The sequence below is a fragment of the Vipera ursinii genome (assembly GCF_947247035.1).
Source record: "Vipera ursinii genome assembly, chromosome: 5".
NCBI classification, from domain to species: domain Eukaryota; kingdom Metazoa; phylum Chordata; class Lepidosauria; order Squamata; family Viperidae; genus Vipera; species Vipera ursinii.
This window is the reverse complement of record NC_139518.1, coordinates 79,086,878-79,112,793: the sequence shown is the minus strand read 5'-3', so window position 1 is coordinate 79,112,793 and position 25,916 is coordinate 79,086,878. Positions and strand designations below refer to the sequence as shown.

The 25,916-nt window shown below is 37.8% G+C and overlaps 1 protein-coding gene across 3 annotated transcripts in view; it reads right to left on the bottom strand.

Annotated features, from left to right (window-relative positions):
- UBE2D1 (ubiquitin conjugating enzyme E2 D1) overlaps window positions 1-25,916 on the bottom strand; it is a 29,892-nt gene that overhangs the window by 3,034 nt on the left and 942 nt on the right. The window contains exons 2-7 of one of the 3 annotated variants that reach the window (XM_083364418.1): window positions 12,261-12,474; window positions 10,273-10,336; window positions 10,147-10,178; window positions 6,246-6,323; window positions 4,411-4,516; window positions 1,056-1,149 (exon numbers count right to left, since the gene is read on the bottom strand). In XM_083364418.1, coding sequence (XP_083220544.1) covers window positions 1,056-1,149; window positions 4,411-4,516; window positions 6,246-6,323; window positions 10,147-10,155 — 287 coding nt within the window. In that variant the 5' untranslated portion in view covers window positions 10,156-10,178; window positions 10,273-10,336; window positions 12,261-12,474. The remainder of the gene's footprint in view (window positions 1-1,055; window positions 1,150-4,410; window positions 4,517-6,245; window positions 6,324-10,146; window positions 10,179-10,272; window positions 10,337-12,260; window positions 12,475-25,916) is intronic. The other 2 variants (XM_083364417.1, XM_083364416.1) reach the window with 2 other exon arrangements.

Genomic DNA, 25,916 nt, shown 5'->3' with positions numbered 1-25,916 from the left:
AATGTGTTGTTGATGATTTCCATGGACAAACAGAGAATTAGATAGAAAAAACCCAGATCCATAATGATTTCTCAAGGGATTGGAAACCCAGAGGTAAATTGCTGGCTCAGTGAGAAAACATAGCAATATATTTGTACAGCAACGTTTTCTGATAAAGGTGGAGTTTTACAGGCACAAATCAGCAAGCATGTGGTACACTTCAAGAAATACATGATGCTCACTCCTGTAATAACTGAAGGATAACAATGCTATGAAGTACCATCATTATGTTGTGCTTTCATGTCTTTTCTCCTCTTCTTATCTTAGGATAGTTAAGGAGATATTTAAAAAGAATCCTGCTAGTTTAGTATGTGAAACATTTTCCAAGTTTTGTAAATTGAAGTGTACATACAATTTGCCTTACTTACTTTTCTTAGATTAAGAACACATGCAAAATGTCCGTTGTCTCACCACTCCAAAGCATAATAGACAACAGTTTTAAGACAGAGTATTTTAAATTTAAATCAGTTTAAATCTTTGTTCAAAGGTTTTCTTGTTAAACATAAAGACTTTCTCAAGTTGAAGTCAGCTCATGCTGTTTAAATGAACAGGGCTAGGTTTATGAAAAATGCTCCATGCCTGAATTGAAAAGTGCAAATGGTATTATTGTTGGTGCCTGCTAGATAATGAAAAAACCAATACATCAATAAGTGCTTCGGGGATTACAGAAAAACGTTTACGTGGAATGTGCATGGGAGAATGGGAATCTCAGAACATGCTACTGTCCTCATGAAAAACCCATATACAGGTTAGAAAGCCATGGTTCAGACTAACATGAGAAACATGATACAAGGCTGTATCCTTTCCCCTTCAACTTACATACTTAACATATATTAAGGGAAACGGGACTTGAAAACCATGTGTGCAGTTTTAAAACAAAAAGTAATGTGACTGGAAAAATAAAGTCTAGTAAAATAACTGAATCATTTCATCAATATCTTTGGGTGCAAAGAGAAAAAAAACCAGGAAAGAACAAACTAGTGGCTTACAATTTTTGAAATAATATTTATACGTACTTTTCCTTGTCTGACTTGTAGATTTGTGCAATATCTGGTACTAAAGGATCATCTGGATTAGGGTCACAAAGTAGAGAGCATATGGACAAAAGCACTAGAGGGAAAGTAAAAATAATCCATTATAGTTTTCATGACGTAAGGTAATAATTAGGCCTCAAAAGTAGCTACTTATTTTTCATCTGTTATAATTCAGTAGTTCCTGTTTTCTAACATTGGAGGAAACTAGCTGCTCCTCAGATTTACTAGCTCCTGCAAATTATTATTTGCGTATTCTAACACAATTGTAACTTTGCCCAATTCCAGAGGTGCTTCCTACTCTGAAAGAAATTTGGGGTCTTTATTGTAGTAGTCTATAATACATCCCGTCTTTACTTTTAAAGAACTATTGCCAAAATATAAGCATGCAATATTCTCCTTTTTATCCCACTCCCCAAAACAGGGCAGCATGAGAATTCAAGTCCCATATGTAAATGTACATAGGTAAAGGTAAAGGTTCCCCCGCACATGCGTGCTAGTCGTTTCCAACTCTAGGGGCCAGTGCTCATCTCCGTTTCAAAGCTGAAGAGCCAGCGTTTGTCCGAGGATGTCTCCGTGGTCATGTGGCCGGCATGACTAGACGCCAGAGGTGCACGGAACGCTGTTATCTACCACCATAGTGGTCCCTATTTTTCTACTTGCATTTTTACGTGCTTTCGAACTGCTAGGTTGACAGAAGCTGGGACGAGTAACAGGCACTCACTCTGTTATGCGGCACTCGGGATTCGATCTGCCAAACTGCCGACCATCTGATCAACAAGCTCAGCGTCCTAACCCACTGAGCTACTGCGTCTCTAAATGTGCATAAGTAGATACCAAATATCTGCATTGGGCTACAACATGCTTTAGGGAAACATTTTACTTCTTTTTAATTAAAAAAAAAAGAATTTACCATGAAACTAAATTTGGCAATCCTTTCATTTTTAAGAACAAAACACTAATACGGGAGTTAGCATCTTAAAAATGCAATTAATTTAAAAGAGGCTGTTTCTGTATTTCCTTTTTTGGCTAGAGAGCTTCCCTTTCCCAAATATTTTAAAAAGTGCTTAAGCATAGCTGTTTTGAGAAGTATAAATGACATATTTCTAGTAAGAAGTTCCAGTTCCCCTCTCCTGAGCTGATTTTTTTTAAAGCACGTATCTGGCCATTAAGTATTTTTACTACTTACTTTAAGAATGTAAGATATTTTAATACTTAAAACACTTTAAATCTTTATTTAAGAATAAGTGAGGTATCTAAAATGGGTCCAAGGTACTGAAGTTGGGAAAAATGGTCTACATAGTATATGAGTGGCAACTTGAAATTGGGTTACATAGGCAAAGGGTATTTCAATTGAAGGCAGCGCCTTGTCTAAATTGTTTCCATGCACTCATTACACAACACAGGGCTCTTATCTGAGAGGTGCATCTTCAAAAATTGTGGTGCAGATTTTAAACAATTGTGGAATTGCTCCATTCAACTAAATTGTATTTCTTTGTAGATAAAAGAACATGGGTAACTTTTTATTCAAAACAACGTGACAGTAACAGAGGAATAAAACAAAATTGTGCAGAATTGTATTATTTTTCATTCACGGAGACCTAAGACTATGAAGCTAGTGCTACATTATTTAATAAAACCTTAAACCACTGCCACCAAAATAACTCCACTGTACCTTATAGAAACTCAATATTTTGGTTCCTAAGTATGGAGTTGACATCATCATGAGAGAACAGTTTAAAAGATGAGTAAAATTAAGATTAAGGAGTAAAGTGTTGCTTTTCAGATGGTAAGATATTGTTTTACATGTAGTTCTTAGTTATCCGGGGATACTTATATTTGTAACATAATGTTTTTCCCCAGCTATGTAAACTGTCATAGCTTATGGCAGGGGCCTTCAAACTTGGCCCTTTTATGACTTGTGGACTTCAGCTCCCAGAATTCCTCCACCAGGCACGCTGCCTGAGGAATTCTGGGAGTTGGAAGTCCACAAGTCATAAAAGGGCCAAGTTTGAAGACCCCTGCCTTATGGCTTTGTCTCTCAGTTAGATCTTCCTAATGTTTATTCCAACTAATCCCTCAGAACTTAGCACAAATGCCAGGGAGCAGTATTCCCCTATCTCCAGTTTCTCCTATTGCTTCTGGCATCAAAGATGATTTGGATATTTCAGAAACTAATTCTTAGTCCCTTTTTATTTTGGGGTTTGTTTGGTTTTTTTTTTTGCTTAATATGCCTGATACTGATTTTTGCTATTAAAAAAAAATATCAGGAGTCTGGTAGCATTTTTCCCATTAACAAATTTTATTAAAAGGCACAAATGTTTGTGAGCTGTGTGCAGATTAAAAAGTGCCAATTGAAAAATAAACTATTAAATTCATTTTTTAAAATTACCATACATTAACTCTTTCTACAATGAGTTTTGCTGTCTAGGTGAAGTTTCACAATTACTAATGGTCTTCTGGTCTTCTAGAATGGTCTTCTGTTCTCCAGAACTTTTTCTAGAAGAATTCTCTCAGCCTATGCATGCTCCCGTCTTCCGAAGGCTCTATTCTGAACGCTACAGTCACTACTTTGATCATAGTTTAAAATCTCAACCCAAGACAATAGTAATGGTCTTATTGCTTAATCCACACTAACAAATTCAGGCTTGGTTATTTAATTATCTCGCTTAGGGATCCATGCAGAATATATTTATTTATTTTATTACATTTATATACCGCCCTTTCCCGGAGGACTCAGGGCGGTTTACAGGGAATTAAAAAACCAAAAATACAAAAGTTAAAACCAGTTTAAAAAGAATTAAATTTATCCCTGTACAAATAAAACCCCAATTAAAATAAATTAATCCTCAGCCTGGGCCAGAGAGCTCGAAGAGCCAGGTCTTCAGGCCCCGGCGGAATGAATGGAGGTTGGGGGCAGTCCTCAGCTCCACTGGCAGCTGGTTCCAGAGGGCAGGTGCCCCCACTGAGAAGGCCCTATCCCTGGGTGTTACTCGCCTGCAATCTCTTACCGGTGGGACCCTGAGAAGACCCTCCCTGTGGGAGCGCACTGGACGAAGAGAACTTGATGCTGGCAGCAGGTGTTCCCTCAAATACCCCGGACCCAAGCCATGTAGGGCTTTATAGGTAATGACCAGCACCTTGAATTTCACCCGGAGGGCAACCGGAAGCCAATGCAGCTCGCGGAGTAGAGGTGTTACATGGGAGTATCGGGAGACCCCCATTACAACTCGCGCGGCCGCATTCTGCACCAGTTGAAGCCTCCGAGTGGTCCTATATAAACCTTATACAATATGCACATAAACAGAATGTCACTGGTATGCTTCACAAACAGAATTACCTTTAGATACAGTTAGTGCTGGTGACCACTGTGACCTCAGGATATCAAGACAAATACTTCCATTGCTATTTATGTTTGGATGGTATATTTTTGTAGTGAATGCAATCTGCAACAGAAGCATGTAAAGTAAAATTCAATCGCTTGTACCACATGCACTAGATAACTTCTATTTTGTTTTGTCTGACATTTTTCAAAGAAAAATACCCTTTATGAATGAGCAGTAAAGAGTCATTCCATGCAAAATCAAGAAATAAGACTATCTGTTGGATGGGTTTTTAGAAAGTTTCTCAGACATTATATACGCTAAGGATTAACTAACAGCTCAACCTCTCTTTGGAAGGACAGAGCTACCTTCGTGCCCAAATCTGATCAAGGTCATATTTTCATAAAACACATATTCATTTTTCCAGACCCTAAGATATCATTAGTGGTGAAATTTATTAATTTAGAACATTTATATAGCCACCCACCTTATTACCAATTCTGGCAGCTCCCAATTATCTCTTAGGAGGTATTGGATCTGGCAGAATGAATAAATGTAAGTGTAATGAATTTATTCAAATACACATTTTTACAATGTCTTAAAATTATGTTTTCAGCAGAATTCAGTATGTGTATTAATTTGATTTTGAGACAATTTTTAACATTTCTGGATGTCCATATTCTTGTTGCATACTTATTACACTGAAATTCATGGCTGGGCAACAGAAATAGATTATTCATGCTCTTGTTTATTGCTGGCTTATTTAGCACTAGAAATATAAATTTATGGTGCTAGTTACTCAATGGACTAAAGACGGCATTAATTGTAATTTATGAATGAGTTGCTTTTAGATGTAGAATATGTATAGCTGATTATAATGCAATAAGTTAATATATTATTCCTACATTTGTGTAAAATTGTGAGATATATACATCCATAATACAATCGATTCAATTAATATCAATAGTCATCTTCTGCCTAAAACGAACAATTGAAGCAAAGTGCCCCTCTGAGACTTCATACTACCCTAATATGTCTATGGAAAAATGTCAAGAAAATCAGTTTCTGTGATGTAGGAATTATATGTTATTTATTTCTGCTACTTTTGGTAGGGATTCAATTTGATACTTTTACTTCATCCTGTTATTAATACAACAACAGTTATAACCACCACCACATAAAATGATTGGAGCTTTAAGCCATCCTTTAGATCTTTATATAGCTTTCTACTAAAGGCATGTTATCAGAGTAATTGCCAAGTCCTCCATGGCATTCCCCACACTGAGATACCTCATGTGCACTTAACGAACTACGTATTCACCCTTGCATTCGATTAGCGAACGCATGGGCAAAAGCAGGGAGTGAACTTTTGAGTTGTAAATGGAAGGGGTAGGCTCCATTACATTCGTAACTCGAAGACTGCCTGTATTCCTATTCTAGTTTGCACATACAGATCCAAAACCAAGAACTAACTTAACCTTAAGTAACAGATTGACCATTAGTTTTCCTCTAAAATGCATATTGGCAAAGAAATGTTGAGGGTGGAGAAGCTGATCAAAAGCTAGTAGGATCTGTTTCCTATTCTCTAGGATTTCAGATTTCCATCAACTTGAGTCTGTTGTGAAGACATACATTTAAAATAGATTTTTTTTTTAAAAAAGCACAGGCATGGCTGAAGCCACCATGTTCAATTTAAAATATTGTGACATAATTTGTCTTTTGAATTCTTCTGTGATTATCTCAAAATGCTCTATCCTCTAATCTATTTGTTCTATTCTCTTATTTTAATAAAACATCTATGCCCAGCAAATTTTCCCATCAATTAAAATGGCATTTTAAAATTACTGTTTACCTTTGGTGGTTTGAATGGATAATCTGTTGGAAAATGAACTGTAAGGAAAAAGACTCCTCCTTGATAAGCACTGTCAGGCTGGAAAACAAACAAAATGAAAAAGATAAGGTTTTCCATCTTTTGCATGAAATTCATACTTAATTCGGAATGCAGATCGTAGGTTGCAATCATTTTTTTAGCCGATTTTCATCCAAACCTGCAGAAAACCTTGATTATTTTTTTCTTAAAATAATACCTGATTATGACCACTATTTTAATCTTTATACATTTTAGAGAGAAATCATTCAGACAGCACTCAGCCTCATGCTGACAGCTAAGCTCTAATTTATCTCAGTAAGAAGGCTGGCAAATGATGATTTTCTTACAGCTTTAAAGTATATGTTCAGGAAAGTGACTGGTAGATTTCTTGCTGGTGGGAAAAAATGTTCTCCCAAAGTGAAACATCTTCAAAGAAACACAAGACAGTCCAGTTGCCTCCTGAAAAGGCATCTTTGGGACAACTATGACCTGGATGACTGAGACTTTCCATAGACAAAACAATGAATGAATTCTCTAAATCAGGGGTGTCAAACTGCCATGCCCACCCCATTGCTGGCAATGGAAAAAAAAGTTGTGGTATGTTGTGACATGAAACGTGATGTTGCAAGTTTGACACCCTTGCTCTAAATATTTAAAGAGCATTTCTAATCAATAAGAATTGCTCCTAATCATGCATGTAGAAATCAAAATTACAAATAAAAATAAATATATGGTTGAACTAATCTTGTTCTGCTTAGACCCAGGAACAAAGTAGCAAGATTCATTATAAGTAAAATAGTGGTTGAAAACAATTATGCAATATCATAAGCCTCTAAAATAATAAATTAATGTACACAGCACCACCTTTTGAATTAGCCTGGCCTAAGAGAATATGATTGACCCTACTTTATGAAATATCTTCTCCAAGGCTAAAGACATACTTAAATCTGGCTCTCCCCACTTCTAATTCAACACATTATTATACCTTGCTGGTCCTCATTTCCTTCTTCTCTGGAATAAATTCTCTCTACTCTGTCACCTCTAACCACAAGTAAGGCAGATGAGTATTTCTGTTTAATCAACATGTGATATTGTAGACTGGAGACAGTTGATCTCTTTTGTTTACTTTTGCATCTTCTACTCCCATTTCATTTTCACACCTAAGATCTAGACCACCTGTTTAGCTTTCCATGTTTCCTTTTTCTATTTTGGGTTAAGGGGAATTACAATTGGCTACTTATTTATGGTACCATGTACAATACTAACAAATTTATTACACTGTGGGCACAATTATCAGACAAGTTGTATTTTGGAGGATTAATTTTCTTGTTGAACAATTACAGTGCTCTCAGTCAATCCAAAATGTTAATAAACCTCAAACCTGAAAATTGAAGAAAGTAAGAGCGAGGTTTTCCCTTTCTTAGGAGAATATGTTTGCACAATTATTGGGCAACTATTAGCGTGCAGAATTATGCAACCAAATGAAAAATTGCCCATCTCACTTGTTTAACTGCATCTGTTAAAGTGAGAATAATAAGCAACTCAAAATGTACAAATAAACATTTCTGACATTTTTTAAAAAAAAAAAATCGGTGACCAATATAGCCACCCTTCTTTCCAATAACAGTCATAAGCCTTCCAATTCATGGAGTCTCTCAGTTTCTTGATCTCTTGACGATCAACGTTTTGTGCAGCAGCAACCAGAGCTTCCCAGACACTGTTCAGAGAAGTGTACTGTTTTCCTTCACTGTAAATCTCCCGCTTAAGAAGGGCCCACAAGTTCTCAACAGGGTTTAGGTCAGGTGAGGAAGGGGGCCATCTTTGAGGCCTTTACGGGCTAGCCACACAGTGGAGTACTTCAATGCATGTGACGGAGCATTGTCCTGCATAAAAATCAAGGTTTTCTTGAAAGATGCAGTCCAACTACCTCATCTTTGTTAGTACTAGCCTATACCAGTACCCCACCTCCACCTCGCTGGCGTCTGAGTTGAAGTGAAGCTCTGTGCCAGTTACTGATCCAGCCATGGGTCCACCCATCTGGTCCATCAAGGGTCACTCTCATCTCGTCGGTCCATAAAACCTTTGAAAAAATCTGTCTTCAGATATTTCTTGGCCCAATCTTGCTGTTTCAACATGTGTCTTGTTCAGTGGTAATCGGGTTTCGGCCTTCCTTACCTTGGCCACGTCTCTGAGCACTGAACACCTTGAACTTCTGGGCACTCCAGGTAGGTCGCAGTTCTGGAATATGACAGCACTGGAGGACAACAGGTTCCTGGTAGCTTCATGTTTGATTTTTCTCAATTCTTTGTCAGTTAATGTGCGTCTTTTTTTTCACAACACGTTTCTTTCGACCCTGTTGACTATTTGCAACAAAATGTTTTGATGGTTCTGTGATCACGCCCCAGTATCTTAGCAATTTCAAGAGTGCTGCATCCCTCTGATTTTTATTTATTTATTTATTTTACAATTTTTGACTTTTCAGAGTCAGTTAAATCTCTTTTTTGGCCCATTTTGCCTGAGGAAAAGAAGCTGCCTAATAATTATGCACACCTTGATATAGGGTGTTGATCTCCTTAGGCCACACCCTCCCATATTACACAAATACACACCTCCTGATATGCTTATATCCACTAAGCATTCAAGTTTATACAGCTTGAAGGTGGAAAATAACGCATGAAAATACTCACTTGCCTAATAGTTGTGCACACCGTGTATTATATAAGTGTTCATGGATCAGAATCCACTTCATCAAATGTATGTAATAAGTCCCGACAAACACATTCTGTCATTTAATCACCAAATATTGATTTGATTTGGATTTCTTTTCTGTTCATTTACTTTCCATTTTGTTAAATAATAAAAATAAACTATTAACACTTCTATTTCTGAAAGCATTCTTAATTTACAGCATTTTACACAACTGCCTAAAACTTTTGTACAGTACTATATATTAAACAGTCAACATATATAATTTTGTAATCAGAAACTGGTTTAATCAGTGAGAAATGGTTTTCCTTCTATTTAGTTTTTAAAGGTATTTAAGAAGGATTTGAGGGACGCGGTGGCTCAGTGGGTTAGGACGCTGAGCTTGTCGATCAGAAGGTCGGCAGTTTGGCGGGTCGAATCCCGAGTGCCGCGTAACAGAGTGAGCGCCTGTTACTCGTCCCAGCTTCTGCCAACCTAGCAGTTCGAAAGCACGTAAAAATGCAAGTAGGAAAATAGGGACCGCTACGGTGGGAAGGTAACAGCATTCCGTGCGCCTTTGGCGTCCAGTCATGCCGGCCACATGACCACGGAGATGTCCTCGGACAAGCGCTGGCTCTTCGGCTTTGAAACGGAGATGAGCACTGGCCCCTAGAGTCGGAAACGACTAGCACACATGTGCGGGGGAACCTTTACCTTTACTAAGAAGGATTTTATACAAGGTGGCTTCTGAAACCTCAGAATATATTACAAGCCACATAGCAACTTCCTACAATATAGTATTAGTTTGCATTTTCTTATTTGCTGCGATGGGTCTCAGTAATCAAGCTGCTTCACTCAGCCAAGATCACATCCCAGATGAGAAGAGTTTTATTAGAAGCCAACCTAACATTCTGTATGTCCAGGAATGCCTAAGATTTGATAACCAGTAAGTGGCAATGTAGGGGGCTGGAGTGCAGGATATATACAACACCTCATTCCTACACTCTACTATTACTATTTAGAGCCAACCAAAATTTACTCACTGACTTTATTCACACATCACTCTGTGCTAAACCTAAACAATATACGTTTGAATTTAGGTTAAGATACATATGCAGAAATCAATTACATTAAAATGTAGTTTATGATTAATAAAGTAAACAAAAAATGAACTCAGTTATAAAAATTACATACTTACAGGTCCCATAATAGTTGCTTGCCAATGAAACACTGAAAAACACAAAATATTATTTACCTTACTAAATATTTAACTACGACATACATTATAAATAAAATATTTTGCCATCAACTATAAAGCTCTTACAGTCATCTCCAACAGGTCCAGCCGAACAATGTGCAGGTGGATCACGCTGCAGATCACTTAGCTCCTGTAAGAAACATAAAAACATTTGGAAGGTTATAAGCAAACTCAAAATTAATTATTCAAATTTGGATCCAATTTATTGATTTGATCAAAATGTATAACTAAAAAAAATCAAAATAAATTTTAGTCAATGTAAAATTCAATAAATGTACAATGGAACTAAGATAATTAGTATTGAGCATTACTGTGAGATAACTGATCTCCATACATTTAATGTATTTTATACATTTTCATGAATACAATCAATGACTCCCATATTATTTCAATTCTAAAGTTGTTAGCCTATGCGGAAAGACATAAATGCAGACTTCCAAACACCCTGATTAAATAAGAGTTAAGGCAAAAGTTGAGCATGATTTAATCTGAGTAGACCTCTGCAATGAATTAAGTCAAAACCCTGCATGGGCCAAGGAAAGAGCCAGTGATAATTTATACTACCATGTTTTGAAGTTATTATTTTATTAGCTATTGCACAATTTCATTAACAATGCAAACTAAATTAGAAGTTTCTAAGAGGTAAAAATAACATTCTCGGGCATACAATATATATAGGAAGAGCAATAAGTCTACAAACTTTAATTCTAACCCGAGTATACAAATATTAATGTATGTTGTACTTCATTTGTTTTTTTACATTACAACAGAAATGAACTTACATATACTATAGTAATAAAGTATATTAAAAAGTATTAACATAATAAAGCCCTACTTTAAGAACGTCATAACTGCATCAGCTCTCCAACTGCCTGAAAATGCAAGCTTCCAGGGATGCCAAATGATTGGGCCAAAGGGGTTCTTTTGTGAAAGAATTTCATAAGCAATTTAGTACGACTAAAAAGACTCATTTTCAATGCCCATCTGCTTCATTTTCAAATGCAAAGCTCAGCTTGCATGTGTTTTAAATAAACTCATTTATTCAGCCCAGAATTACAGTTGTCAGAAAAGCTATAGCTCCAAATGAGCTGATATTGGTGAAGATGCAAAAATCAATGAATTATTAACAAGAGCGTCCCAAGTTGTATTCATAACAAAAGGTAAAAGAATTAGCTGCTCAGTGAAAACGACAAAATGCTAACAGGTCACACAGAAAAAGCAGAACCTATTCTTGTAGTCCAGTGATGGCGAACCTTTTAGAGACCGAGTGCCCAAACTGCAACCCAAAACCCACTTATGTACCGTCGGGTGCTGGGCGGGCATGGCCCATTGGGTGGGTGTGGCAAATTGGGTGGGCATGGCTGTGGTGGTTACGGCAGACTGGGTGGGACTAAAAAGTTCAATCACTCAATTCCAACTTTGCGAGATCTTTTTTTTTTCCCCCATGAGAAGTTGAAATTGATTGATTGAACCTTTTTTGTTTTTTGCACATGGCGGCGGAGGCCTAAAGCGAAAAGATTTTATAGAACCCAGCTGAAGGCCTAGGACTGGGGCGACAGCACACATGCCCACAGAGAGGGCTCTGCGTGCCACCTGTGGCACATGTGCCATAGGTTCGCCACCACCATTGTAGACGTTCCATTTGGCAAATGTAAAGAGCAGGATGAAGGGGCAGGATGAAATGCAGTCGTGGAATACCTGCTCACTTGAAGTGAGATGATATCTCCAGAATTAGATGAACTAGATTTTATGGTATGAAGGAATTTGCTGATTATCAGGCGTGCCATTATGTCTCTGACAACTCTTGGAGAAACGATGAAATTCCAGACAACTGGAGAACAAATATTTATCTTCAAGAAGGGAGAAAAGGGAACTTGGGAAGATTCCAGACCATACTGTAAAAAGGATGATCCAAACACCCTTAAAAATAAAACTGCGATTACCAGTGGTTATCATGGATTGAGTAGATTTGGGGAATGCTATATTCAGAATAGATCTTAATGTAATTGAGGTATTTGACAAAGAACCAAAACTATCCTGCTTAGCAAGATTACCAGTTAAAAGAAGGCAACGAATACTGTACATCGCTGGTCCAAGAAATGTATCTGAAGCCTGCTCAAGAGTTCTTCTACCTGAGTGTGATATCAAGTGGAGTGATGAAATGAAATCAGTCCTGAATCTGGTACTCTTCAGTAATTTTTTTTTCATGACTTTGATGTGAAGGAAATGCTTCTCAAATTTTCAGGCATAAAATTGGGTAGGTTTATACTGTAGAAAACAGAAATAAAATTCAATATTATCCTGGTAAGTAAGAAAAATAGATTTCTCTAAGTAGTCTACCATTTCTCAAGTATTATGTGCAATTCTTAGCATTAAATAGCAATAATGATTTAGAGAACCTGGAACAGATATTGGGGGGGAAGGACACAAGAGTGATCTAGAACAGAGCTCCCCAAATTTTCTGGGTTGGTGGCCTGGAGGGAAAGAAAGGAGCAGGGAAATGTACGCGTGCTCGCATGTGCAAAATGTCTACGTGTGTGGCGGTGCGCTAGCGCTTGCATGTACAAGCGGGGCGCACGCCCACCCATGGCAGTGTTGGTGGCGACACTGGCGCCTGCACACCTGTGCAAACAGGGTGCTAGTGCCTGTGCACGTGGGGCACTAGTACCCGCATTATGCTGGGGGCGGTGCTAGCGCCCGTACAATGGCAAACGGGGCTCCTAGCACACACACAGCAGCACTAGCAGAAGTGGGGAGGATGCATGCACACGTGTCCGCACTCGCCAGCCATTTCTGCGGCCCGGAGGCCAAGAGGCCATGGACCGGTACCGGCCCATAGGTTGGGGATCCCTGATCTAGAAACTAAGTCCCATGACTAAATATCTGGGGATATTTAGCTTGAAAAGACAAACTTGAAAGAATATATGACTAAACTGTAGATAAATACCTAAAATACCCAGAAAGATGTCACAGACAATGGCTAGGACTTGATCTGACCTCAGGGTGCTCCCAGGGAATAGGAATCAAAATTAGTAGATTTAAATTACATTAAGGCAGACCTCAACTGAATATTAGAAAACAAAATTCTAATAGTAACAATAGCTTGACTGTGAACCCAGTTAATCAGGGAAGGCAATTTATTGAATGTGTTCAATTAGAAGCTAGACATCTATCTGTCATGGATGTTTTAATCTGAATACCTGCATGAAAGACCAGGATTAGATTTGATGGCCCAAATAATTTTAATATGTGTTGAAATGTATGCAGTCACAGAAGCAAAAAACATACAGTGAGGGGGGAAAACTATTTGATCCCCTGTTGATTTTGTATGTGTGCCCACCGACAAAGAAATGATCAGTCTATAATTTTAATGGTAGGTTTAACAGTGAGAGAATAACAAAAAAAAAATCCAGAAAAACGCATTTCAAAAAAAGTTATAAATTGATTTGCATTTTAATCAGTGAAATAAGTATTTGACCCCTTCACAGAACCTGACTTAGTACTTGGTGGCAAAACCCTTGTTGGCAATCAAAGAGGTCAGATGTTTCTTGTAGTTGGCCACCAAGTTTGCACACATCTCAGGAGAGATTTTGTCCCACTCCCCTTTGCAGATTCTCTCCAAGTCATTAAGGTTTTGAGGCTGACATTTGGCAGCTAAAATCTCCAGTTTCCTCCACAAGGTTTTCTATGGGATTAAAGTCTGGAGACTGGCTAGGCCCCTCCAGGACCTTAATGTGCTTCTTCTCAAGCCACTCATTTGTTCCCTTGGCCACGTGTTTTGGGTCACTTGTCATGCTGGAATACCCATCCATGACCCATTTTCAATGCCCTGGCTGTGGGAAGGAGGTTCTCACCAAAGACTTGATGGTACATGGCCCCATCCATCGTCCTTTTGATGTGGTGAAGTTGTCCTCTCCCCTTAGCAAAAAAACACCGCCAAAGCACAATGTTTCCACCTCCATGTTTGACGGTGGGGATGGTGTTCTTGGGGTCGTAGGCAGCATTCCTCCTCCTCCAAATACGGTGAGTTGAGTTGATGCCAAAGAGCTCAATTTTGGTCTCATCTGACCGCAACACTTTCACCCAGTTTTCCTTTGAATCATTCAGATGTTAACTGGCAAACTTCAGACAGGCCTGCACATTGCTTTCTTGAGCCAGGGGGGACCTTGCTGACGCTGCAGGATTTCAGTCCTTCACGGCTTAGTGTGTTATAAATTATTTACTAGGTCATTCACTAGGTCCCCCTGTGTGGTTCTGGGATTTTTGCTCACTGTTCTTGTGATCATTTTGACCCCACGGGGTGAGATCTTGCGTGGAGCCCCAGAACGAGGGAGATTATCAGTGGTCTTCCATTTTCTAATAATTGCTCCCACAGTTGATTTCTTCACACCAAGCTGCTTGCCTATTGCAAATTCAGTCTTCCCAGCATGGTGCAGGTCTACAATTTTGTTTCTGGTGTCCGACAGCTCTTTGGTCTTGGCCATAGTGGAGTTTGGAGTGTGACTGTTTGAGGTTGTGGACTGGTGTCTTTTATACTGATAACAAGTTCAACCAGGTGCCATTCATACAGGTAACGAGTGGGACAGAGGAGCCTCTTAAAGAAGAAGTTACAGGTCTGTGAGAGCCAGAAATCTTGTTTGTAGGTGACCAAATACTTATTTTACTGAGGAATGTACGAATTAATTCATTAGAAATCTTACAATGTGATTTCCTGGATTCTTTCCCCCCATTTTGTCTCTCATAGTTGAGGTATACCTATGATGAAAATTACAGGCCTCTCTCATCTTTTTAAGTGGGAGAACTTGCACAATTGGTGGCTGACTACTTTTTTGTCCCACTGTATTTTGTGTTTCTTCCATTTGCAAATAATCTCACCAACTGTTGTCACCTTCTCACCAAGCTGCTTGGCGATAAGTCTTGTAGTCCATTCCAAACTTGTTTAGTTCTACAATCTTGTCCCTGACATCCTTGGACAGCTCTTTGGTCTTGGTCATGGTGGAGAGTTTGGAATCTGGTTAATTGATTGATTCTGTGGACAGGTGTCTTTTATACAGGTAACAAGCTGAGATTAGGAGCACTCCCTTTAAGAGAGTGCTCCTAATCTCAGCTCATTACCTGTATAAAAGACACCTGGGAGCCAGAAATCTTGCTGATAGGGGATCAAATACTTATTTCACTCATTAAAAAGCAAATCAATTTATATCTTTTTTTGAACTGTTGTTTTTCTGGATTTTTTTTGTTATTCTGTCTCTCACTGTTAAAATAAACCTACCATTACAATTCTAGATCGATCATTTCTTTGTCAGTGGGCAAACGTACAAAATCAGCAGGGGATCAAATAATTTTTCCCCTCCCTGTATATTAGTATTAAATCCAGCTCTAGGACAATCATGAGTTTGATCTATATATTTCAGTTCTAGCCCTCAATTCAACTTCAGATATAGTATACAGTATGCATAATGTATCTCTTTTTATAAAATAAAATTTAAATCCAATATAAAACAAAAGAAGCAATGCCTTGGGTGATATACTGTAAAATGCTATAATCTCTCTTTTTAGGCACTAAAGGAAATTTTTATTTTTTAGTACAAACTTTATTGATCTACTTGGCTGTTTATATGTGTTGTCAATTTAAATGAAAATGTTTTAATCTATTTCTTGTCTTATTCAACTCAATACAAACTAATTCCCTTAATACAGTGTAGCAGTTCAGTAGGACAGAATTTTTAAAAATTCTTTACACAAACTATTAAGTACTGTATTTTTAGTAGTTAATTACTTCTTGCCTAAAAGACAACATTAAGTTAGAAAATAATAATAATAGTGTACTGCTACAGGTAGAAACTTGGTAAGAACCATTCCAACCAACAGAATTAGTGAAGATTATTTTAAACTGGAACATTAAAAATACATGTCTGTAACAAAAACCTATGTGAAGCAAAAAGGTAGAGAGGCCAGAAGAAAATTATATTCAGAACAGTAATACATTAAAGGCAAACATTAATGCTTTCAAATGCTATTTAGACTGGAGAATCTCACTGGAATTGATGGATTTCACATCTTCATCACACCCATCTGTTCTGGAAGTTCACCCAAATTGGATGGGTGGGAGTGACTTTGCAGTGGGAAAGCTGATTGATTTTATTTCAAGGGAATAAGCTAACAGAATTCCATAGTCAGAACAATATTAATTTTTGACTGGATCATAAATACATTATATCCTGTGCATAGTTATTCATGAAACCATTTTGTGAAATGAAAATAACTGAGTTAAAGGTAACTAGGATTATAATTTTAAAAGTTTGAATATCTTTGTTTTATGTAACATAAATGCCTAAAATAGGACTATTATAAATAATTTTGCAGTGGACTAACTAATTTAATTATTTATAGCTTAGATGTAAAAAACAGCTGAAAATTAGAAATTATGTAATATGCAAAAAAGATATTATTGAGGCAGCACTAGAATTATAATCATAATAAGGACTAATAGCAGTTGTTAAACACAGTAAGTATTAAATACAATATAGGCATGAATATCTATCTTATTATAATTTTACATAGCCATCCCACTACCCATTTTTGAAAAAGCATCAATTCCAGAAGGGAAAAAAAAATATTTGAAATTTTTTTTTCCTCTGGTCTTCTTAGAATTTCCAATGTGTTTCTTGGGGAAACTGAGGTGTCCAAAAACTATTAAGCTTATTTGAAAATAATTTTATTCTGAAAAACTTGCTGCGTGTCACTCCTGAAAGGTCATTTCAGTGTGTACTTGTCCGAAGAAACCAATGGCAAAATCTTTCCCAGCACAGTGCCTTTTTAAATCCAAGAGCTCAGGTTTCAGGGAGAAGAGAAAATAACTTATTTATGCAAAGCGCTAATACTACAAGTCCAAAGGAGAATCCACAAGTGTCCAATTTCCAAGTCTCATGAAAGTTGAATATAGCAAAGGCCTATAACAAAGCTATTGAACTGCAGGCAGTGGAAAAACCTGTTGATCTTTTTACAATTTTCAATTCCAGGTTAAATAAAAGATCTGTAAAATGCTGACTACCCTAAAATCTTCCTAGAGATCTACTTCACTGTGAAACACAGCGGATGCTCTTAATTATGCAAGAGATTGTATGAGTTAATGGCTCCTGTCTACATAAGAAATTAAGCTGCTGATGCTAAAATCACAGACTACTTGACTGCTTTTAGGTTTGCCTTATTTTGCTTCTGAAATAAAATTATTACTTTTAATTTCATTACCGTTCTTAAGAATTATTGGTTTTTATGGTGATTTTAAAACTTTTCTTGGAATTTTTCTCTGAGAAAGATTGCTATAGAGATAAAATAAACAACTTGCTTGTTTTCCGATCATGACCAAACAGAAATAATAGCAGAGTCAGTTCTTGATTTAACAATGGTAACTGGGAGAAAAATTTCCATTGCTTAATGATGCAGTTGCGCCTAGCAGCTCTCACTGCAATTATTTAATAAATCCTACTGGTCATTAGCAAGGGATGGGGTGGCTCAGTGGGTTAGGACGCTGAGCTTGTCGATCAGGTCAGCAGTTTGGCGGGTCAAATCCCGAGTGCCGCATAACAGAATGAACGCCTGTCACTCGTCCCAGCTTCTGCCAACCTAGCAGTTCGAAAGCACGTAAAAATGCAAGTAGAAAAATAGGGACCACTACGGTGGGAACAGCGTTCCGTGCGCCTCTGGCGTCTAGTTATGCCGGCCACATGACCACGGAGACGTCCTCGGACAAGCGCTGGCTCTTCGGCTTTGAAACGGCGATGAGCACTGGCCCCTAGAGTTGGAAACGACTAGCACGCATGTGCGGGGGAACCTTGACCTTTACTGGTCGTTAGGCAAGGATCCACCTCAACCCAAGCTTTCCCAACTTGGTCCGTCTCAGCCCCAAACTGGGATAAGGAATGGGACTGCCTCTTTTTGAACTCCTACCACCCACCCCAATCTCCTTGTGGCCATTCTGTACTCTTAGCAGTGGTAGGCACCCGGCAGCATCAGGATTGAAGTAGAAGCCCCCTGACCTGTAGTTCACGCCCCCAGTGCTACTACCGGCATCAAAAAGTGCCAGCTCAAGCTCCATGGCCAACCATCCCAGGATCACAATACAAAGCCTCACCAATCTGAGATCTGTTGGCTGTGCTACACCCAGCTGCCACCTTCCTCCCACTGGTGAGAGGGGTGCCCATCCTGGCCTTCTGTCAGGCAACTGCTATCTGCACCATGACTTGGGAGGCTGGTGAAAAGGGCAGAGATTGGAGGTGGGGGGGAAGATAGCAAGAAGTGATGGATGTAAGTGCTGATCACCGCCATAACATCAGGGATTGGGTGTAAGTACCGTTCATTCAGCATCACTAGCTTTGAACTGCTGCTGAGTGAGTGGTCTTTAAAAAGCAGGGCAACCTGTACTTTTAACCAACTAATTCTGTTGGAATTAGCTTGTGAATTTTCTCTGACTTGATGGGTCAGAAATCAGGTCAGCATTAAATTGCAAAAAATTCAAGTGCACCACAGTCATCCTTTTTAAAAGCAGGTGTATTACCAGCACAATGGAACTAGTGAAAAGATCTCAACTGTAACTGCCACATTGGACCCAGCATTAGAGGCCTAATATAGAATAAAACTATTTCTTTCTAAGGTAGTAACCTGAAGCAATTTTAACGTTTAAAACTAAATTGATGTAATCACCGGCTGGGAACAAGGGGAGGGAATCTTGAAAAAAGAGGACATTGCTTTGGAACTGAATATATGACATGTTATTTTAGGCCACATATTATTTCAATATTTTTGTAATTCCTTGTTCTGAAGCCATAAAAATTAATGTTTATTTATTACACTGGAAAATGTATTTGTGAATTGTTTCAAGAATTCCTACTGGTATTGGTATTCTTTTTTTAATTTTTTTTTTTTTGCTAAAACTGTTCCCTGGCAGAAAAGCAGGGGAGTCAATTATTTATTTAAATTCTAATAGTCACCCATCAAACTTACATAACCCTGTTTACAAATGTATGTTTTATGAACCAGTCTATTAAACTGAGTTCTCACCATATGCTAACCTACAGAAGGTAGCTTCCATATTATAATGAGCTTATATAATTTAATAATATTTAGTTGGTCAATGACCAGCAAAAATTTTAAAAAAAAATCCAGAGTGAAGCCAATAAGTAAAATCATATACAAACAACTAGCAAAATAGAGCATAGAATATAGCATTCACTTCTCAATAGAAAAACAAAACCGCCAGTAGTTTAATGGAAGATAGTGATATTGTAATGGATAAAGAAAAAAACACATAAATTTGAACAAGGAAAGCTGTTGATAACCCATTTCAATAATGTTCTTTTTTCCAACTGACCTCCAGATGGTTTCATTATACCCCACCACTGTTACTGACACCTAAGGTAAGCACAGCAAAGCCCACTGAAATCAATAGGATAGTCATCTAGGTATAGGATCAGATTGCACCAAACAACTTTGTTATGTTATCTGTGTATTTCTGGAACTTTTCCAGGCTGAGGGCTTAAAACAGAATTCCAGAAAAGGTTTGTCGAGGCAAAGCTACGGATGCTGAATGATGTCAAAGTTGCTGGGCTGAATAGACCATAGGAGGCAGTGCCATTGTGGAAATGGAACGCAGTCTCCATATGGGGTTCAGGAATGGAATCTGGTTCATTGGGATGTCCAAGTCCAGTTGCAGACTTTCCCAGATATAGCAGAGCATCTGGATCCTTTTGGGCAGCATTCATGCCTCAGGATGGAACAGAAGCCACATCACTCACTCTGCTCAATACCTTTGACCAGAGAATCTTTCTCGGTCACTTGTGTGGATTTGGGATAGGAGCTCTATTCTTTCCTGAGTGGGTTCTTCTAGTTGGCACCAGGGCTCACCTCTAGCTTGGCTCTCGTCTTTGCTTTTTAACAGATATTATATGAAGCTGCTGGGAGAGGAAACTTGCTGCCTGGGATTATTTATTATCAATATGCTGATTATATCCTACTGTAAATCTTGTTTCCACACCTAGCTGGAGATGCAGCAGAGTCCTGATCCAATGTCTGGAGCTGCAGAACACCGCATGAGGAGAAACTGACAGAAGCAAGATGGATATGTTATTCATCTAAAAACCAGGTGGGAATCTGGTTTTTACTGACTCTGGGTTGAAGTGTGGAAGTCTTGAAGTCTCCATTAAGAGAAGATCTGTAAGTCAAACGTTTAAGGCTGACAGCTGTTGTTGGATCTTCAGTTAAAGCCACTGCCAGAGATGTCTTCAGCCAGTTTCAGCTGAGGCCCCAGATGGGGCTCTACATGCCTTTAGTGACAGCCACTCATGTCCTTATCACCTTTAAGTGAGTTGCTGTAACATATTTTACACGAACTGCCCTTGCAGAGAATGCAGCAGCCCATCTACTGAGAAATGGAAGTTTTTAAAGACACACAACTCCAATTGTGCAAGCACTGCAAATGTTTCCAGTTTGTTCAAAATGCTGGCTTTAGGCTATAAAGATCTTTATGACTTGACTCCCAGGGATCTCCAGGATTGTCTTGTTAAAAGTTCAACTTGCCCTTCTTGCTTGCTTAATTTGGAAGAGAATATTATGGGTACCTTCCCTCTGAGAAGTTGATGAGAGGCAGTATTTTTGATAATAGCCTCTACACTCTGGAATAACACTATATTTCTTTCTTTCTGAAAATATTAAAGACGGAGCCATTTTGCAAAGTGTCGGATGGCAGGTTCACCTGTTGAAATTAGATGTTGTCAACAGAGGTGGTGTTAGTGGTTATGAATTGGTTTTAAAATATTTTGCAATTTATATTCACAAACTCTCAGAAATATTATCTTTTGAGATCTGCAGCAATATGCTTCTCAAGTAAATAGCTATCATTTGTTAGATATATTAGATACATTTACATGTTTAATTCCTGACTGAAATCTGAACGCTGTATATTTGACATATTTTAATTTTATAGAATATTGAAGTAGAAATATAATTCAATAAATTTATAAATATTGTTTGCAATATCTGAAACCTAATGCTGCAAATAATCCATCTCTTGAATTCACAAAATACATATTTAAATGTATTGGTAAGTTGTATTTTTTTCTTAAGCTTCCAACCTCAATATCCCCTCAATGTCAATAAAATATTGAACTGCCATGACATTTTTCAAAACCTTGGCTGTGTTTCCACTTTAAGCACCACAGGGGGCAATTCAAATCCAGAACTCTTGCTCTCTGGACTACCTTGAGTTGTTGTTATCAGAAGCAGAAGTACTTTCTGTTAAGTTTTTGAATATTCTGCAAATGTTTGAGAAAGGGTATTGCTGCAAGCAAAATGCTCCTCGAAAGCAGCTGTTAGGTGTTTCTCAACTTCATTCTTCATTCAATGACTGTTCAAAGTTATAATGTAACTTACATGACAGATATAACTGGTCTTTGGAGTGCATCCCAACAACTGGGGGGGGGGTCACATTATTGTGATCTGACTGCTTACGTTTACAACCATTTGCTAAGCACCCTATGACCACACGATTGCTATTGGCAACCTTCCATGCTGGCATCCCTAGAAAGTGAAAGGGAAGCTGGCAGGGAAGATTGTAATTTGCTGGGGGTACGTCTCCTGTGCTCTCCCCCAACCCCTCTGCATTCACATGGGTCACTTGTGCGCACTCCCCAATCCATGCTGCATCCCCAAGCCTCCTCCCCAAAGTTGTATGGTGCCTCTCGCACAATCTGCACACATCCTGACATCGCCTTCCTGACCTGCACAACACAACTTGCAGGCCCCAACACACCCTCCCCAATCTACCCAGCACCTCCTACGCACCCACCCCCTTCTCTCCAACCCATGCTGCCCTTCTCAAACACTCCCATGCACTCTTCCCAACCTTCCCCGACCCATGCATCACTCACGTACACACCCTGACCAATGCTGTACCTCTCGCATATACACACGCACCCTTCCCAATCTACAGCATGCTTCTCAAGCAACCCTGTGCACTCGCTTAATTTGCCCTGATCCACAGAGCCTCTCCTACTATCTGAAATCCCAACTGTTTAAATGAAAAACTAAGATTCAACACAGATTCAGAACATACACATGTTCAAACCCAAAACTTAGATATGGAAAAACAAGCTCTTTGAACACTGCCAGAAAAGAAACTGGAAGTTCAATGTATATTTTTCAATATTTGAGGGGGAATCTCTTTGGGAAGCTGCAGGTTACAGGTCAGGTCCAAAGATTGAACAGCTATAGTGCTGGCAGACTCACAAATTGTTTCTACTTCTGATGCTTGATCTATTAAAGAAATGTTTTATTCTACAACCTAAAGTCATTTTCCTCATTTACCTATATTTATTTTGCTTTCTCTTATTGCCTATCACCAGAGTTCCCGTTCACTTTGTCATCTCTCAATCTAGCTCATCTCTCAAACTGGTATCATAAAGATGATTTCAGAAAACTGAAACACATATAGCTATTGGAGATTGGGAGGTTTTTTAAGATATAAGAAAAAAAACCTGAATGGATAACTAAAAATAGTATTATACTGTTTAGCTAGGAACTCCAACAGATCCACACCAATTTCAAATGTGCTAGTCATGATAGTCATGATATAAACAAAGATAACCTGGCCAAACTGCGGTTAAAATTTCTGATCATCAAGGTGACTGACATTTGACCAGCCCTTGACTTCCATCCAAAAGACAGAAAAAGGAAAAAGAGCTTCAGATATGGGTTAAATATCATTTATTGGAAGGGTAATTGGGAAACTGTCTCAGATTTTAATCTCTCCCAGAAACTTCACAAAGTTCTAACAATCTTAATGGAGATTCTTTCATATGAATGAGTGGAAGAAATATTACTACACTTGCAACAACAATCATACACATTTAATTAACATAGTGTATAAGGATATTGGTATTTACCAATCATTTAGCTGAAAAAAGTAAATTGTACGAGTCAAGTGAGATAGTGCAATTCATTCAATATAGCTGAAATTCCTTACAAATATTTTTATCTGCCTTAAAGACACAACTGTTATTCAATTCTTAAATGTTCCCTGCTTAGTTAACAAAATACTTTTGTATCTATTCTAAGGATAACAAAAACAGAACATTTCCAGTTATCCACTCTATATTTTTAAAATCACTTAATCATCAGATTTAAGAACATAATAAAAAACAGAAGTTTAAACAAATAATCTCATGTAACTGATTTAAAGTTTGTTTCTGTAAGTTTTTGGATCAATCTGATATTAAGTCAAATCTTTCATCAATATCTATACAGAAAATCTACATATACGTTTAGAAACACAAAGTTAATGGTGAAAGGAGTAAAAAGGATTGCGGTTTCAAACATCAAATTATTAAGTGCATTTTGTGTATGTAAATAAGTTGTTTACCCTGACAAAATGTTTTTTTTCTACAGAACTCCAAATACATCTGGGTTATGGGAAACATTTCCAGAGTGGGCTGTTGACTGTTACTTTCTAACCATTTGGTGGAGTACTTGAAAAATACAGGCAAGTGAGAGAAAAAAAAACCCTTTTGACATCCACATTTTCAAACAAATATGCCACCAACTAGATGGTCTCAACATATTTATAAATAATATTTTATAATATTAAAATATCCTAGTACCCCAAGAGAAAACTAATAATCTGACTAGGGTCTAACTTTATTAAAAAGCAAGTTTACCTCCTATTATTCATTCACGTTGCAATGTTGCTTATTCTTAATTAGAATATATGACATATGGAAACATGTGCAATTCTTAATAAATTTATAATAGGGCTTGTTTAAAGGCACTTAAGATTCCAACCTTGACATAACGTTTAACATATCCTAAGGACTCTATTTTTAAAAATAATTTGATTTAAACCTTGCCTTTCTAATTAACCGACTTCTCAAAGAGGCTACAAAGATCTAATAAAGTGAAGAATTACAAGAACACTTTTATGATTAGCCCAGCATACTATTTCCTGTGGTAGTCAACTTGTCTCAAAGGTCTCCCTGTGAATTCAAGAAAGAAAAGATGACAGGGTGATTTTATGAACAGTGTTCCGAGATCCAAATCTTCACCCAAAAATATCTCCCAACAATTAAAGCAATGCCCGTGGTTGGAACAGAGTACACTAGAGTAATTATAATGGTTTTCTGCAATATTTCCTTGCCTATTTTTGCAAATAAAATTTCATTAAATGACCCCCCCATTGCTAACATCATCAGTAAAAACTTCATTTTCTTTTTTGGTAAGACATTAAGTTGCTCTTCCTCAGCTTCTCTCATTTAACAACATAAATAACAAATGACAACATCTGAATCCTCTCACATTTTAAAATTAACACTAATTAAGCAAAGTCTAAGGAGCCAGTTAAAACCAGAAATTTTCCAAGAACTGGTACAAGCAAAGGCTACTTTAGAAATAAGGCATTCAGAAGCAAATTATTCAAACTAATTCTTCAGTAAGACTGTTGATCCTCACCTTTAAGTGGAATACACATAATCGCATCCTTTTATTCCAAACACAATTACACTTGCCCTGCTAGGCAAAGAAAACTGCCAAGTAGAAAAAAAAACACCCCTACCAACTGCTTGCCCATATGCACTTCCAAGAACATCACAAAAGGCTGCAAAAAAAAAAAAATTGCAGAGCAGGAGGCACTCTTACAACACACTTCAACCCAGCCAGGTCTGATATGTATATTTACTAAGATGCAGTAAAAACCTGTACAGAAATAACTCTTTTCCCCCCCTTCTTCCCTTGCCCAGGCAATGTTAAAAAGCCTTAGGAAAAATCTACAAATCAAAAAATAAAAACAAAAACAAAATCTGACAGCAATAGATTTAATTTTACGTGGTGAGCAGTTGCAGCTTTTCAAAGCACCCAAATAAGGGGAAAACATTTCCTACGGCAGGGGTAGGCAACCCTGGCTCTTTTATGACTCTTGGACTTCAACTCCCAGAATTCCTGAGCCAGCACAGCTGGCTCAGGAATTCTGGGAGTTGAAGTCCAAGAGTCATAAAAGAGCCAGGGTTGCCTACCCCTGTCCTACGGCAATGGAACATTTAACATTCAATTCAAGGGTATGAACCTTCAATTTCTACGCAAAGCATCCTTGAACAACATTGCTTGGGAAAAAAAAAACCCATTCTGGGTCTGGGTGGTTCAACGTTTGGCCAGGGAGGAAAAAAAAAATTACACCAGCGGAGACAAGAACGGCTAAACACCTCTTAACTTGCTAGTTTTCTATGGACAAGCTTTCTTCTTCTTCTTTTCTGTGGTGATGGGTTTGGGTTTTAACATTATTTTAACTAACCTACAACATTGGGCAGAATCATTTAACTTTAAATCTTGTAAAACCTATATTCTTATTTTTATTGCCCTGTACACCGCCCTGAGTCCTTCAGGAGAAGGGCGGTATATAAATCAAATAAATAAAATAAAATAAAATAAAATAAATACCCGTGCATCATTTCCTCCCCTTATTTTGACCATTCCACTAAATCCGGAAGAAATATAAGGGTGCCTGTCGTAAAAAAAAAAAAGAACGGAGCATTTTTCTTTCCCAGGATGGGGGAAGGAAGAGGAAGAATGCCTCTTTTTAAATTTTCATTTTCATTTTAATTGGGCTTTTTTTTTTTACTCTTTCAGGGACTGTTACAATCTTTTGAATTGTTTTTTCTCGTTTTAATTCC